A 15,101-nucleotide genomic window follows, 5' to 3' on the forward strand; every position below is an offset into this window, starting at 1 on the left:
AAGTTACATAGCAGCCTCCTAGTGTGTCAATCCTGGTGTCATTCCCAGCTATTTCACAAACTGATATTGCTGCCACGGAAAGGGACCCCAAGTCTTCAGAGGTGATTTGTGAAAGCATTCCTGGTTAGTAGTAAGCAAATGTTTCTACCCTGTTACAGGACCTTTTTGAAGAGAGCAGTAGTGACTGGTCTCAGCAACGCTTAAGTTCTTGGCCAATTTTCATCCTTTGGAAACTACACTTTGTAATTATGTCTGTCAAACTTTATAATATTGTGATTTCCCCCATCCTGTACAACCTCTGCTACTAAGTTAGGTGGTGGTTGCTAGAGTGTACATTAATAAAGTGTCAAAATGAATTTCAGTCTCAAACCAAACTTACATACAAGAAGGGCAACGTGTACTAGATTTTGCCTTGTTAAGATACACTACTTGCAACAAAATGGATTAGACTTTCAGTGCTATATTTCATTAGCCTGTTGCTAGTCGAATGTTTCATGCTCACAAAAGGAAATGGGTAGCTTATTTGTGTTGGCTTCCATTTCTTAAAAACTCTGTGTTGGATTTCCCGTTCAGGGGTGCTAAACTGAAGGTATTGAACAAATTGGGACTAGCAATTTGTCCCCATCTCCAATAAGAACTTAATTTTACATATAGTATCTGTTCTACTAATGAAATTCTTAAGACAGAGGTATGCATGTTTTGACTAAATCTGTACATTAACCTTAAGATCCATGACTTAAGAGTACTTTACCCTTAACTACCACATATCTTTGACTTTATTTAAAATCCTGGTTGAGAATGCTTTTTGTGCGTTACAAAAAAAAAAGAATAAATACAACTGTAATACCACTGCCTTATGAAGCATGTTTTCTAACATGATCAGAAAAGGCTCCCAAAATTTTAACACTTGCAAAACAGAAGAGGGCAAAATGATTGTATTTGCAGAGTCAAACTGAACCTAGGAACTACAGTGAACCCATGTTTACAATTTCTTAATGGTCCCTTGGTGTACTGTGTACTTTAAAAAAGAGGAAAACTTGAAATTGAAGGTGCTCTCATTAACTGCATTGTTTGTGGATAATGCCAGAAGACAAGTTGTTTTGTAAATCGGACAGCTCTTAGCTGTAATCAAGAAGGCTGAGGTCAATCTTGAAGTAGACATAAGGGAAATAGTCTTGACTGCTTAGTTGCAAGCCAGGAATGTCCATAGCGGTCTGGAGGGGGGAAAAGATTCAATAAATAAGTTGCTAAAGCTTTCCAATAGTTGCATTGGGTTCTATGGCACAGTGGCAGCTCTGCCAAATACCAGATGTAGTAAGAAGTTAAGGCTACAGACTATATTATCAGTAGCTCTAGAAGTGAAACATTTGAAGACTTGTGTGGATAGCTGAGAGGAACATACAGAGAACTGGTGTGGTGTAGTGGCTGAACTAGGTTGGGGTTTGGATTTCTCACTAGGTTGCTTTAGGAACATATGACGCTGTCTTATACCAAGTCAGACTATTGGTCCATCAGCACTGTCTATGCTGACTGGCAGTGGCTCGGCAAGACTTCAAGCAGGCATCTCCCTCAGCCCTAATTAGAGACACCAGGGATTAAACCTAGTGGAGCATCATGCAAGCAGATAGTAGATGCATCTACCACCACGAAGCTATAGCTCCATCCCCTAAGGCAAATATCTTCTAGCAATGCTCACATCATCCATCCAAATGCAAACCAGCACAGATTTCACAAAGGGGACATTTCATGCTTGCTATGACAAGATCAGGTCTCCTCTCCGGGTTCTTACCTAATGGCTTGCCATAGGTAAGCCCTTATCTGCAAATGACAGTACTCTACCACAGGGTTTCTCAACGTTGGGTCCCTAGATGTTATTGGACTTCAACTCCCATAATCCCCAGCCCCAGTGGCCTTTGGTTGGGAATTATGGGAGTTGAAGTCCAGTTACATCTGGGGACTCACATGTTGAGAATCCCTGCTCTACCAGATTCCTAGAAAGAATCCCTGCTCTACCAGATTCCTATACATGTCTTTTGAAGTGCTTTGAAAGCACAATGCAAATGCCTAGCTTATAGTAATGATATTAGGATGGTGCACTGGTCAATCTTTATGTTCACCACCCTGAACTTGTGCCTTCGCATAAAGGTAGTAAATACAGAGGCTAAAACTCCACATCTCTGGGGGAAAACTCTAGTCTCCTCCTAGGAAGGTGGCAGGGGCGATCTTTCCCACTCCTTGCCCATTTAGTTCCAGAACTGCGATGTTGCATTTGGAAGTCGCTGGGAGGATTTTGAGAATCCTCCAAGTTCACTTGTCCTATTTTCAGTGGAGTGCTCATGAATAACTTAGTCTGAATGTAAGCCAGTGACTGAAGTAAAGGAAAAGTGTGCTGTCAAGTCTATTTTGACTCCTGCTGCCCACAGAGCCCTGTGGCTTTCTTTAGTAGAATACAGGAGGAGTTTACCCATTGCCACCTCCAGCACAGTATGGGATGATGCCTTTCAGCATCTTCCTATATCGCTGCTGCCTGATATAGTACCAGCAGGGATTCAAACCAGCAACTTTCTGCTTGTTAGTCAAGCATTTCCCCGCTGTGCTATTAGGTGGCTCAAGTAGCACTTCTCAAAGGTAACATTTACGTGCGTGGGCACACATGCACACAGTCTGGGGCACCTGAGCTGAAAGGCTGTGACAGGAGTGCATTTGTTGTTGTTTTTTAAAGGCCGATCATAGCTGATAAGCAGGAGTTAGAAGCAGCAGTGGTCAATGCTAACCTTACTGGGTAAGAGACCAGTGACCTGAAGGTGAGGGGCGAGGGTCACACCAGAGCCCAACATCTTAAGAACGGGCTGGTTTGTCTATAGCAGGGTTTCTCAACGTGTGGGTCCCCAGATGTAATTGGACTTCAACTCCCATAGTTCCCAACCAAAGGTCACTGGGGCTGGGGATTATGGGAATTGAAGTCCAATAACATCTGGGGACCCACATGTTGAGAAACCCTGGTCTATAGAGACTAAAAATCTAATTTCTCCTAGGTTTCCCCTTAAGGTTTGTTTTGGCTCAAAATGAACCTTATCACTACTTCACGAATGGATTTTGCTTTCACAGCTTAGATTGAGAGTATGAGGAACTACAACAGGCTTTCAAGCTCAACAGTGATTTGAAAGAAAACTATAGGGAACATTTAACAGCTGCTATGTCTGAAAGATAGTCTTGGTCCTAGGTCAAACTGCATTTTTCATTCAATAAGGTGAACACTTACATCCATTATGCTGGCTGCTGCTACTTCATCCAGATGTTTGAAGACTGCATTAAGGACATCTCTCAACCTCTTTGTAGATTTCTTGTTAGGCTGCAATATCATGGCCTGGAAATTCACTGGAAGCCCATACCTTATAACACACACAGTTATAAGATTACATTCTGAATGCAATGTAAAACATTTCAGTTATTTCCACTTACTGCTTTGTCTGGAACAAGTCCTTGTTCCCATTGTGGAAAGTTTTCCTTTGTCACCTTACCTGGGATTTTTTTTAAAGTCTGAACTGTATCAGACACTGCTTACTTTCCCTCATTAACAGTAACATCAAGTTTGCTTAACTGTAGTGAGCATGTTTGTCTTGGTTTTAGTCTTGCAACACATTTGGCATGATAATCAAAACCCTTTAAAGTCTCACTGATTTCAATAGGAGAATTAAACACAAATATTTTACATTGGAATAGAGATCTACAAGATCTATAACCTTGGATTATACCTGGTTCTAAAAACGGATATCCCATATATTGCCATGGTTACCTGAGGACAGATTCTGTGAAAACTCGAAGTGCCTTTATGTGAATCCAAGCCACAAATGCTTCACTGAAGTTCACCTTTAACCAACGCAATAGTGGACCCTTTGGTGAAGAAGGAAAAAATATTATGCTGCACTCACTTTTGTTTGGAAGCACAGGAGGAGAGCCATAAGATAAGCGTAATATTCTTTGCCGTTAGTGTTTCTATGCCTAAAGTCTAGCTTAGGGCTTTCCACGGAGTTGAAACAAGCTTTCCCAACTCTCAGCTAACTTTAGCCCTGTTCTGGTGCCAGTGGGGCTTGAATCTACAATTTTGCTGGGTAATGTGGCAGAATTAGAAGGCAGCAAACTATTTATTTAGTTTCTATCTTTACCACCATGGCAGGGACCATATGCATGTACTGCCTTGGGCACCGAAACTGCCCATCTCTTGGGCTGCCTCTGTATCCCATCTCTATGCATTGCTGAAGGAGCCTAGCTTTACATATGCTCTTCGGTTTTTCTTTTAAACGTTTGGTGGGCACAGGGGAGGAAATGTGTGCTGGAAAGGGGGAGCATACAACCTTTAAAAAACACTCCAGTGTAGCCTTGCTGCTGGACATTGCTGTTTAAAAAGAGAAGTGCTCCTATACTTGAGTGTTAACAGCATTTTATTTATTATTTTATTATTTATTTATTCAATTTCTATACCGTGTTCCCAAAATGGCTCAGGGCGGTTTACACAGAGAAATAATAAATAAATAAATATAAGATGGCTCCCTGTCCCCAAAGGGCTCACATTTTAAAAACAAAAAACAAGATAGACACCAGCAACAGTCACTGGAGGTACTGTGCTTGGGGTGGAAAGGGCCAGTTACTCTCCCCCTGCTAAATAAAGAGAATCACCACAGTAAAAAGTGCCTCTTTGCCAAGTTAGCAGAGGCTGACTAACAGTTAAAAAGCAACCCTAAAAAGGGACACAATGGTATAAATATAAGGAAGAAAACTCTCACCAGTACAAACACAGGCAATAGTACTGTGATGCTTGTGCAGCCACATGCCACTCAGCACTCAAGATCACAACAACAAAGAGGAACGTCATCGAATATTTTGACTGTGTTTTTTTTTTTTTTTAATCAGAATATTGCAGTCAGAGTGGTGGAAAATATCAATGCACTACCTTCAGAAAAGGCAACTGAGTAGTAACAGCACATAGATTCATAGAATCTTCGAGTTGGAGAGGATTTGCAGGCCATCTAGCCCAATCTCCTCCTCAATACCGGAAATTCAGAGTTAAAGCATCCCAAAAAGGCATCTCCTTGAAGATTTCCAGTGAGAGAGCACTGGCCACCTAGGCATTGCCATTAAGATGATTCTCCTAAAGTCCAAATGAAATCGACTCAACTGTAACTTGAGCCCATTCGATCTAGAGGCTGTTCTCACGGGCAGCCTAGCCTGGATTAGGCTGCCCGTGTGGAGTGCTGGGATCTGCTGCACACTCCTGCCCAGCCTAACCCTGCTCCTAAGCCCAGCTCTTAGCCAAGGTTAAGGGAGCAAGCGCTCCCTTAACCCAGCTCATGTGTCTCCTTGGCTCCACAAGATGGGTACCTAGAGCGCCTGTCTGATGGGGGGAGCCCCCAAGGCACCGCATTCATCACGAGGTGCCTTGTGGGATACGCAGAGGCTGGGAAAACAAGTCCCGGCCTCTGTTGCTCTGTGGATAGTCAGCTGCGCTGCTCCTGGCAGTGCAGGTCATGTGGGCGTGCCGCTTGTGTGCTGGAGGGATAAAGAGGGATTGTCTTGGGGGAAGGTAGGCTGAGCCCTGCCTTCCCCGCCGCCTGCCTGCTTGTGTGAATGAGCTCCTAGTCTTGTCTTTTAGGACAGCAGAGAGCAACTCTCGGCCGCCTTCTATGTGACAGCCCTTTCAGTATTTGAAAAATACTATAGTCTCCCGCCTCAGTCTTCTCCATGCTAAGCATACCTAATTCCTTCAACCTTTCCTCAAAGGGCTGGTTTTCCAGACCCGGAACAGCTTTGTTGCTCTCTTCTGAACTCATTCCAATTTGTTTACATCTTTCTTCTGTGTGGCACACAGAACTGGGCACTACTACAAAAAATGTCTGACTAGTGTGGAGTAAAGTGAACTATTACTTCTTGTAACTTGGAAGCAGTGCCTCCATTAACGCAACATACATCCACATGAGCCTTTTTGGTAGGACAATTATTTCACACAACAACTATCCTGAAGGGATTGAGTTGGTTTGGGCTTCACACCTGGGTGATATATAACAGTCTTGGGTTAGTAATTCAAACCATTTTGGGCCTCACTTCACTTGATTAGGAAAACAGTGCAACCTAAACTCCTGTATCGGTGCGACATAGAAACCAATTGCTCAATAAGCATTAGGCAAAGGTAGTCAACTCAATGCAGTATACTCACATACTGTTGCTTCTTATCAGAAGCTAACTTTTTCATTTCTTCCTTTTCACACTTGAGTTCCTTCTCATCAAAATAGAATTCCCGCACCATGAACCTTAAATCAACAGAAAAGGTATTGCGATTCAGGGGCTGGGCCTTATTCACCCCATGCTTTTAGAATGCAGTGATCTGCCTTTTATTTTAACCTTTATAATAACATGCCAAAAGTGACTTCGATGAAGAGAAATGTGAAGAAGCAGAGCTAACAAAATTCTCCACAGGATGGATGTGTCCTCTTGGTGCACTGCTGTTGGCTTTGTCAGGATGACAGCCAGTAATTGCCAAGTTTCACACACAATTTGGATTGTAAATAGCCTTGGGACACATCTACTCTACAAATAGTGGGGCTACAGGCCACCTCCAGCCTCAGGCAGGATGCTTCTGAGTACCAGTTGCAGGAGAGTAACAGCAGGAGAGAGGGCAGGCCCTCAACTCCTGCCCGTAGGCTCCCAGTGGCATTTGGTGGGCCACTGTACGAAACAGGATGCTGGACTAGTTGGGCCTTGGGCCTGATCCAGCAGGGCTGTTCTGTTCTTAAATGTTAAAAGTGCCTTGAAGCCAGTTTTAATATCATAGCTCCTCAGCCTCAGTGATTCTGCAAAAGTGTAGAGAATTATTTGTTAAGTAGCCCCACATAGCTACTGTTCCCAGTCAAAAGCCATGTCATTTAAGGCATTTTCCCATGTAACCCTAAACACAATTTTTCTATAGGTTTCCCATGTATGAAATCTGAGCATAATTGGTTAAAATGGACTTTAAATGTCTCTCCTCTGCTCTCTGTCCCTCATTAACAACTTTTACACATATGCACAAATAATATGTGCAAAAATCTTCTCCAAGTTTAAATGTGCAGTGTAGATGTGTTTTTAGTCGCAGAAGCATAGATGTAGCTGTGTATGCAAGCTTGGCTTCTATTCAGCAGGGGAAAACTGTGGCTTCTTAAAACATTTCTGCCCTCTGCCTTCTCCTAGGGTCAAACGGCACATTTCTTTTCCTTTTGTGGTTTGAACCTGTATGTTTCTGGTTTCTTGTGTAAATAGCAGATGCCATGGAGAGGCCTGCTCCAGACTTGGACCATGGTGGCAGCCAGGTAGGAGGACTTAGCCTGTACCATGAACTCTATCCAGATCAAACCCTTCCCAACATGTATGATGTTTAACTTGAGTGTGTGTGTGTGCGTGCTTCCATTATTAGAACAATGGACACATTCCCCCCGCCCAATGCAAATAACATGCACAGGAGCCACCATCTGGATTGGCACCACAGTGGGAGCAAAGTGTTAAATCCCCTGACATACTGTGCTGCTTGCTGCCCATTGAAGAGGGGTTCTTGTGAGCCCACCAAGAGCCTGTCCTCACTGACAATGGAGGCAGAGGAGGCCCCGTGCACACTCAGCTGTGTGTAACTGCTGCTCGGTTGCTGACATTCTTCCCAATGGTAGTAGCAATGGAGCAGCAATTACACACAGCTGAGTGTGCATGGAGCCTCCCCCACCTCCACTGTCAGCAAGGACAGGCTCTTGGCTGGCTTGCAAGCCGCATGCGCACGGCCCTCTGATCAGCGGTGAGCCGCATGGTATGTCAGCCAGCAACCCCTTCCCTTGGTCCTGATCCAAATCAGCCGCCTCCCCTGCAACCCCTTTATGCATGAAAACTGGGACACGCAGGCATTAAAATAACATGTAGTTTGGCCTTTAAAGCATGCCAGCACAGCAGAGGGTGAACAGTACTTGTTCTCTCTTGCTTTGGCCTTGAAGTCATCTATAACTTTTCGAAATAGCGTTACAGTGAAGAGTCCTCCTTCTGCATCCTCAGCAATCATCCTGTAGGAGGAAAATACATATTGATAAGCATGGCTGGCAGCGGGCAAAGTTATTTCCTTCACTTTATTTAGTACTCATTGCAAGAGAAGGTGTATGCATGTGTTACAGTAGTATTTAATTGTTTAGAAACATACAGTTTAAGATGAGAGTTAAGGTGGTTACAGTTTTCTAAAAAGCATGGAATTTGCAAGTGAAGGTGGCCAATAACTTCCATGCCATGTAAGCAATAAAGATTTTGAACTGTCTTGTACATGTTGTTGGCTTTAGACATCATAATTACTAAGTTATTTATTTTTATTAGGATACTATATATTATGATAATTTTAAAATCCTGTTACATTAGGAATTTAAAAAAAATAAATAATTAGAAGTAATTATTATATTAGGATTTTTGATAGGAAAGAATGAAGTTGCAGATCCCACAACACACACACTTTCTTAAAAGGGAGAATATTTACTTTTCCATGTAAATAGATAACTTATGTTGAAAAGTGGTATATCAGTAGTAGTAGTAGTAGTAGATGATCATGTGGTGAGGGTGTATAGCAGGAAGGTAGGTATACTTAGTGAGGTTTCTGGGGATGCCGGGGAAGGGGCATGTGTATGTACCCAAAATAAGAGGTTCAGTTCAGATGATACTAGTTTTTGTATCATACACATACAGAGTAGTATCATATCATGCTTAGCAGATCATTACCAAACACATGCCGATAAGAAGAGACAGGTGTAAATACCTTGGAGTAAGCACTTTCCTCCATAACAAAATTAATCTAATCTGACTTCAAGTCCTGACATCCCGAGAAGATCTATGCTTTGCTAAGGTACATTAATGCTCTTGAATATCTCATTTACTGTATCTGCCTTGGGGATGACAGGAAAGTAGTTAATGGCTGATTCGTCCATTAAAAAAGAGAGAGAGAATGGGACTTAACCAGACATAAGCCAGTTCAAAAATCTCACTTACTTTGTAGAGCGAGGAACCACCATGTCAGAGAGGGATTCATATGTTTTTTGCCATTGTACATAATTTGACCTGAAAAAAGAAATATGAGATTGCATACAGCAACAATTATATGCATAGCAAAGCCATTTTTAGTGCAGTTTTTTTTATGACTGCCAGCAGATTTTTATATTTTTGGTTTTTTATAAACATAGTAAGTGGCAACATTAGAAGAACCATACATACTATGAAAACATTAACATGCATATCCAAACCCTGGTTTTAATGTTATCTAGATTACTCAAGTGTGTGTATTTTTCATGCAAAATGAATGTAAAGATTTTGTGAGGGCTAAGAGACTGACTTATGGAGTCCCTGGTTCAAATCTTGTTTCGGCCATGAGCTATCCAGGTGGTGAGCAGGCACACTTTCTCAGCTTCATTTCTGCAAAATGGGGTTGATAATAGTAGCCTCCCATCATGAGGGGTTGTCGAATTCCTGAGATAATGTACATGGAGTGCTTTAAGTATTCTAAAGTGCTATATAAATGCTGAGTCTTAAGTCTATTCACGAGAGGAGCAAAGTTAAGCTTACTTAGGAACTACAACCAGCAGAGTGATGAGATACTCAGAATTCAACACAAAGTCTTCTTTGTGCACTATATCAGTTAAAGTACGTGTCAAGAGATTTCCCCTAAGACAAAAAGCAAAAGCAGAAAAATTATAATTAGAAGAATATGCATTACATACCACTGATTTTTTTTTTAAACTAGTAGGGTGGTTATAGTGTTACTGGTACTAGTCAGACCAGCATCAGGGGTTAGCGTTGTTGGGCAGTCCATGGCCTAGGACCCTCAGGAGGACCCACTGCTGAACCCTGAGACCACATCAGTACCCACAGCCTTCATGTCCTGGTGATAGAATGGCTGTCTTGGAGGGGGACCCCTGAAACCTGGAGTCAGCCCTGGGGATACTAGAAAATAGCAATGTTTATCTGAATTATTTCAAGGAGTCTTGGGGCCTTCACTTCTCTTACTGATTTAAGTTAAAATTATGATTGCTCAATATGTTTGGAAATCCAGGCATTATACCAGTTGCCTGAAAACTTATATTTATTTCTACTTTTCAAAATGTCTATGAAATAATTTTTTATCTAATCCCAGTACAGAAAATACTGTGTTGTATTCTCTATCTTTTGGTTTGTTTTTTCATATCCTGCTTTCTCACTACCAGATCCATTAAGTAGCACTTCAGGTCCATATACTAGCCCGTAAAGCTATGGCCACTGATGTGTTAGCATCTTGTTTGAAGTAAATACCCCACTGCACACATAGCTGCAGCATGGCAGTACATAGGTATAGTTAATCATACATACGCAGTTTTTCGTTCCAGATTTTGAAGATTTCCTTTGATGTTGTTGTACACAGCTGCTCGGTTTTTCATGTCTGTTTCTATTTGTGTAATTTGCTAAATATAAAAGGGGAGAAAAATCCTGTTGTGCAAGATGGACTCTGAATAGGTTTCTCAAGTTAGCAATTTGACATAATAGTACAATTGCAAAAGGCCTCAATTAATGTAGAATGTTTTGTCCAATTTATTAGGTTAGTTTGATGCTGATTGTGTGTGTTTAGACAATTAGCCTTTCCTTAAAAGGCCACAGGGCCTCAGATAACTGCTGTAGTTTAAGACAATAAACATTTGAGAATCAATCACTTTGCTACCAGTTACATTTTCAGTGCATTCTGCTTGTGTAACTTAAAAATAGACATCAGAAATGGATCTAAAGAGCTACTTTATGTGCACGCTACAGCTTGGGCATGCCTAGTGGGCTTTTTTGGCTTATTTCTTTGAATTCCCCCCTTCTACAATATCACAAACTGCTCCCAAAAGTGTGCTCAGTTTTAAAAACAACTTGATACTCCCATCAAAGCTTCTCAACATTTAGTGCTCACATTTGCATCCACTAAAGCAGGGTTGCACAACTCAAATGCCCTGGTGGGCCAGAACCATCCACAACTTGGCGTGCAGGGGCCGAGGTCAGTTTTTAGCACATTATTACATTACATTTAAAGATATTATTAGTTACTTGTGGATCAATTCCCTGTCAATGGATCCATCGTTTCAGCCAAGGGTAGTGGCCAGAGAATAGGTCCTGCCCCTGCTCAATGAGTGGGGCCCCTAGACTGCATGCCAGGCCCAAACAAATGCCAAGTCTTCTCTCCCTAAATTGTTGTTGCTTTCAGTCTGTAATGCTAGGTATGCTTACATGGGAGTAAGCCTCACTGGGCACACCAATGGAGCATATTTCTGAGAAAGTATACACAGGAAGGTACTATTAAGGCAGTTTCCAGCTCCTGTATTACTGCAGGATACCTGGGGGCCAGTAAAATAGTCACTGCAGGCCAAATCCAACCCCCGGGCCTTATGCTGTGCAGGCCTACACTAAAGTAATCCACAAAAAAACCCTCACTAGCTGACATCCTGCTACTCAGGAGCAACACTAAAGGACTACTAAATTTCATCAGGACTTCCTCTAGTACATCTAGTCAGGATGTCAGTCACTGTCTCTAAAAAGAGAAAACTGCACCTTATCAGAACTGGTTTTTGTAAGGGTTTTATGGAATCTTGTCAGATAACAGAACAGAAAAAGAGAGAAATTACCTTTGCTAATACTTCTGAAATATTCTTCAGTGGCTGCTTTATGGGATACTTAGCCATGTCCCACTCAAATCTTGTCAGATAACTAATCAGGTCAACTGAAAAAAGATTAATAAATTCACATTTTTAAACAGTAAACAAGTTGTGTTCTCCAGCCAGGGCCAAATCCAAAATAACAGCTTGCATCTGATGTCTGGCTTTTGGATTAATACTCATGCATGAATATACATGAAACTGTTTTCATTGTCTTTGGTCATCCCATAAACAGTGTTATTTTAAATCCAGCTTCAGCTCACCTGATCATTTTTAGCAAACTGTATAGATTATCTACTCAAACAAAAATGTGTAGGAATCCACAAGAATAATTCTAAAAGCCATTCCACATATGCAAAATGTCATATGGATCTGTCCCTCAGCACCTCAAGGCAATGGTCTCATTATGGATATTGGTGATGGCTTCAAACCAGAACTTCCAATCCAATGTACTGAATGCCTAATTTTCATATAAGGCTTCAGTCACGATCAGCTGAAACATACAGTTTTGCCACTGACCTCATGGTGATGTGAATTGCATCCTAAATGTTTATTTAGGTCCCTCCTTACAAATAAAATAAAACCAACCCTAGACCTTCAACAAAAATTCAGCCTCAGAATCAAATTTTTATAAGTCAAATCCAGCATTAATTGAGTTAAATTTGGAATCAATAATTTAGAAATGTACCAAGAGATATCTCTATAAAAAGAGCTGTTTCTGCTCTGAATCATCACATAATCATTCAAACAGCATACCTTGGGCCTGCATTTTCTACTACAAGTCCCTGTGTTAAGATTTTCAGGCATATTCCTCTGAATCATGTAAACAAATCTGCAACACCTGAGAACAGGGCTTTCTCATCATGGCACCTCAGTTTTGAAACTCCCTCTCAAAAGAGGCCTTCCTAAACCTGATGCTGGAGATATCTAGGAAGAGAGTACAGAAATTTTTAATTTGGCCAGGTTTAATTCAGGGGATAGTTATATTTTGTACATATCCTAATTTGTTTTTGTAACACATTTTTCTGACTTTAGGCATGAGTGTTTTTGAGTGATGGTTTTTGTTGTTATTAGTTTTTTTCATTGCTTTAGACTTGTATTGTCAGGTCCTTGGGTCCCCCACAGAGGGAGAAAAGTAGACGGCACATTATCAGTCAATCCATACAAGTAGCTTATAAAATCTTGTAGAATTTTAATTCATTCATACTAATGTTATTTAGAATATTATATTTTAGAATATTTGTATCCTCAGGATCCCAACATCCCTGATTATTATGGTGCTTGCACCTCTCTTCTGCTGCCTGTCCGATGCCACAACCTATTGGTTGTGGACAAATGCTGTATCTGGGGAGAGCAGGGAGGTGTGGTTAAGCACCCCAGGGACAAGACTCGTAAAGTGTGCTTCTCCTGGTACCGTAACTGTGTACAATGATTACATAACGAGTGTGTAGGACTTCTGTCTCTCAAACTACAAGTACAATCCTAGAGTTTCCTGCAAAAGCACGGCACTCTCTCTCTCACTCTCTGAGGGGGCTTGGGCCTGCAACTCTCACTGTTCAGAACGTTGCTTGTTCTGTCCTGTCCTAACGCTGTTTCTGATTGGTTCCAGCAAATCTCACAAGATCTTGCACAATCTAGTCATCTCATGCAGATATAGGGGAATGTTTGTATTGACATCTTCAAGTTTGAGCTACAATTTAGCCTCATTTCCCCCCCTGGTATCTCAGGGGCCAGACCAAGTGCCCTCCTTCCTCTCCCAGCCCACACTTGGGCCATAGGCACATATCATATTGAAATAGCTGGTATCTGGGGTGGGGGAAGATAATTTATGGTATAACATTAAACAAACTACTTTTTGGCTGTTTATTTGCTGTGTTAAACAAAATTATATCTGTCACTGCTTGCTGTTTCAGCAGCCGCCTCTTTCATGACACTTGTTTCTCTTTCAGTATCTGAATTTATTTCTTTAGAGTTTCCCTAGTCCAAGAAAGAGTCACTTTACAGTCTTAGATTTCCTAGGTGTGGAAATGTGCACCGAAAGAACAAGATGTGATGAGTCTTGGAGCCAGCAGACTTCACTCTTAGATCTGTTGTATAAAGAATGTATAAAAATTGTCAATGCAAGCAAGGCAACAAACTAAGATCCATAAAAGCATTCTAAGAGGAGTCACTGTGCTCTGAAAGTACACAACGTGTTCACGAGGGTGAATGGTGAACTGGTTTGTAGAAGCTAGCTGTGCACAGTGGTAACATGTGGCACCTGTGACCTTCACTCCCCCTGCACCATTTTTAAAACATTCTAAAGACTGGCTCTTCTTTTTAAAACAAGTAGCTCTAAATAGAACGAACAGAGCCTACCTTCCACTTCATTCAACATCAAGGTCACATTAAGAGTTTAAACAGTAATCCATTTGATTACTGTTCTTGGAAATCAGGTTTGTTCACCCACCATTTTATTTTCAATACAATTTTAAAAGGAAAGTGCTAATAATGTGCATGATCGTCATCTGTCTTCAAGATGAGAGGCAGTAGCTGTAACAATAAGACAGCTGTCAGGATACCACAGAACTCCATCTCAAGTGCTGAGAATTTGGCTTGCCCTGGACAGTCAAGCACATGAGTTCTAAAGGGGCATTGCTTATCCTACAAATAGCACATCGCCTCCAACTGGCCTACTCTCAAGGAAGACAGCCAAGCAGGCATGGGAGAGGGCAGCGAAACCTCCTTTGGGCCCCCCTGCCACCCAAATTACTAGTCGGGCCTGTGCAGAGAGCCCCCAAATGGGCCAAGAACAGAGGAGGGAAGAACTAGAGGCGCAGATGCTCTGCTTCCGGGCCAGCTAGTTGCTTATAAAATCAAAATGATTTGTCTGATCTGTCTGGCCATCAGCACACATTAACTAGGTGACAAGAGACACCTCACCTACAAATTTGGTGAAAATCTGTTGGAAATGGCTTATATAGAGCAGTTTAAAGTTTTTCTCCTTTGAACAGGGGCTTAAAGGGTTAGCAACATTTTTGCGGCACTTTAAGTGATATTTAAATGATTTTGTAGTCCATCTGTATAGTTTTGGCCTTTAGCCTGCATGCCAGAAAAATGCCTTTTGTATATCCCTCTGGGACCCAATTGATGATTATTTCCCAATGATCCTAAAAGTTGAGTCACCTAATGGAGCAGCGGGGAAGTAACTTGCCTAGGGAGCAAGAGGTTGCTGGATTGTATCCCTGCTGGTATGTCTCCTAGACTATGGGAAACACCTATATCAGGCAGCAGCGATATAGGAAGTTGCTGAAAGGCATCATCTCACACTGCGCGGGAGGAGGCAATGGTAACACCCCCCCCGTATTCTTCCAAAGACAACCACATGGCTCTGTGGTCGCCAGGAGTTGACTCACCAAC

General features: G+C 41.8%; 1 protein-coding gene across 4 annotated transcripts in view; it reads right to left on the bottom strand.

The window, feature by feature from the left end:
• Nucleotides 1-758: 758 nt before the first annotated feature.
• Nucleotides 759-15,101, bottom strand: part of ATP6V1C2 (ATPase H+ transporting V1 subunit C2) — a 32,120-nt gene continuing 17,777 nt past the window's right edge. For all 4 annotated transcript variants that reach the window (XM_053285646.1, XM_053285649.1, XM_053285647.1 and 1 more), the window contains exons 5-13: nucleotides 11,673-11,767; nucleotides 10,387-10,478; nucleotides 9,607-9,705; nucleotides 9,037-9,105; nucleotides 7,980-8,072; nucleotides 6,212-6,305; nucleotides 3,797-3,894; nucleotides 3,263-3,392; nucleotides 759-1,214 (exon numbers count right to left, since the gene is read on the bottom strand). In XM_053285646.1, the coding sequence (XP_053141621.1) occupies nucleotides 1,119-1,214; nucleotides 3,263-3,392; nucleotides 3,797-3,894; nucleotides 6,212-6,305; nucleotides 7,980-8,072; nucleotides 9,037-9,105; nucleotides 9,607-9,705; nucleotides 10,387-10,478; nucleotides 11,673-11,767 (866 nt within the window). In that variant the 3' untranslated portion in view covers nucleotides 759-1,118. The remainder of the gene's footprint in view (nucleotides 1,215-3,262; nucleotides 3,393-3,796; nucleotides 3,895-6,211; nucleotides 6,306-7,979; nucleotides 8,073-9,036; nucleotides 9,106-9,606; nucleotides 9,706-10,386; nucleotides 10,479-11,672; nucleotides 11,768-15,101) is intronic.

Source organism: Hemicordylus capensis, chromosome 1, assembly GCF_027244095.1.
Source record: "Hemicordylus capensis ecotype Gifberg chromosome 1, rHemCap1.1.pri, whole genome shotgun sequence".
NCBI classification, from domain to species: Eukaryota; Metazoa; Chordata; class Lepidosauria; order Squamata; family Cordylidae; genus Hemicordylus; species Hemicordylus capensis.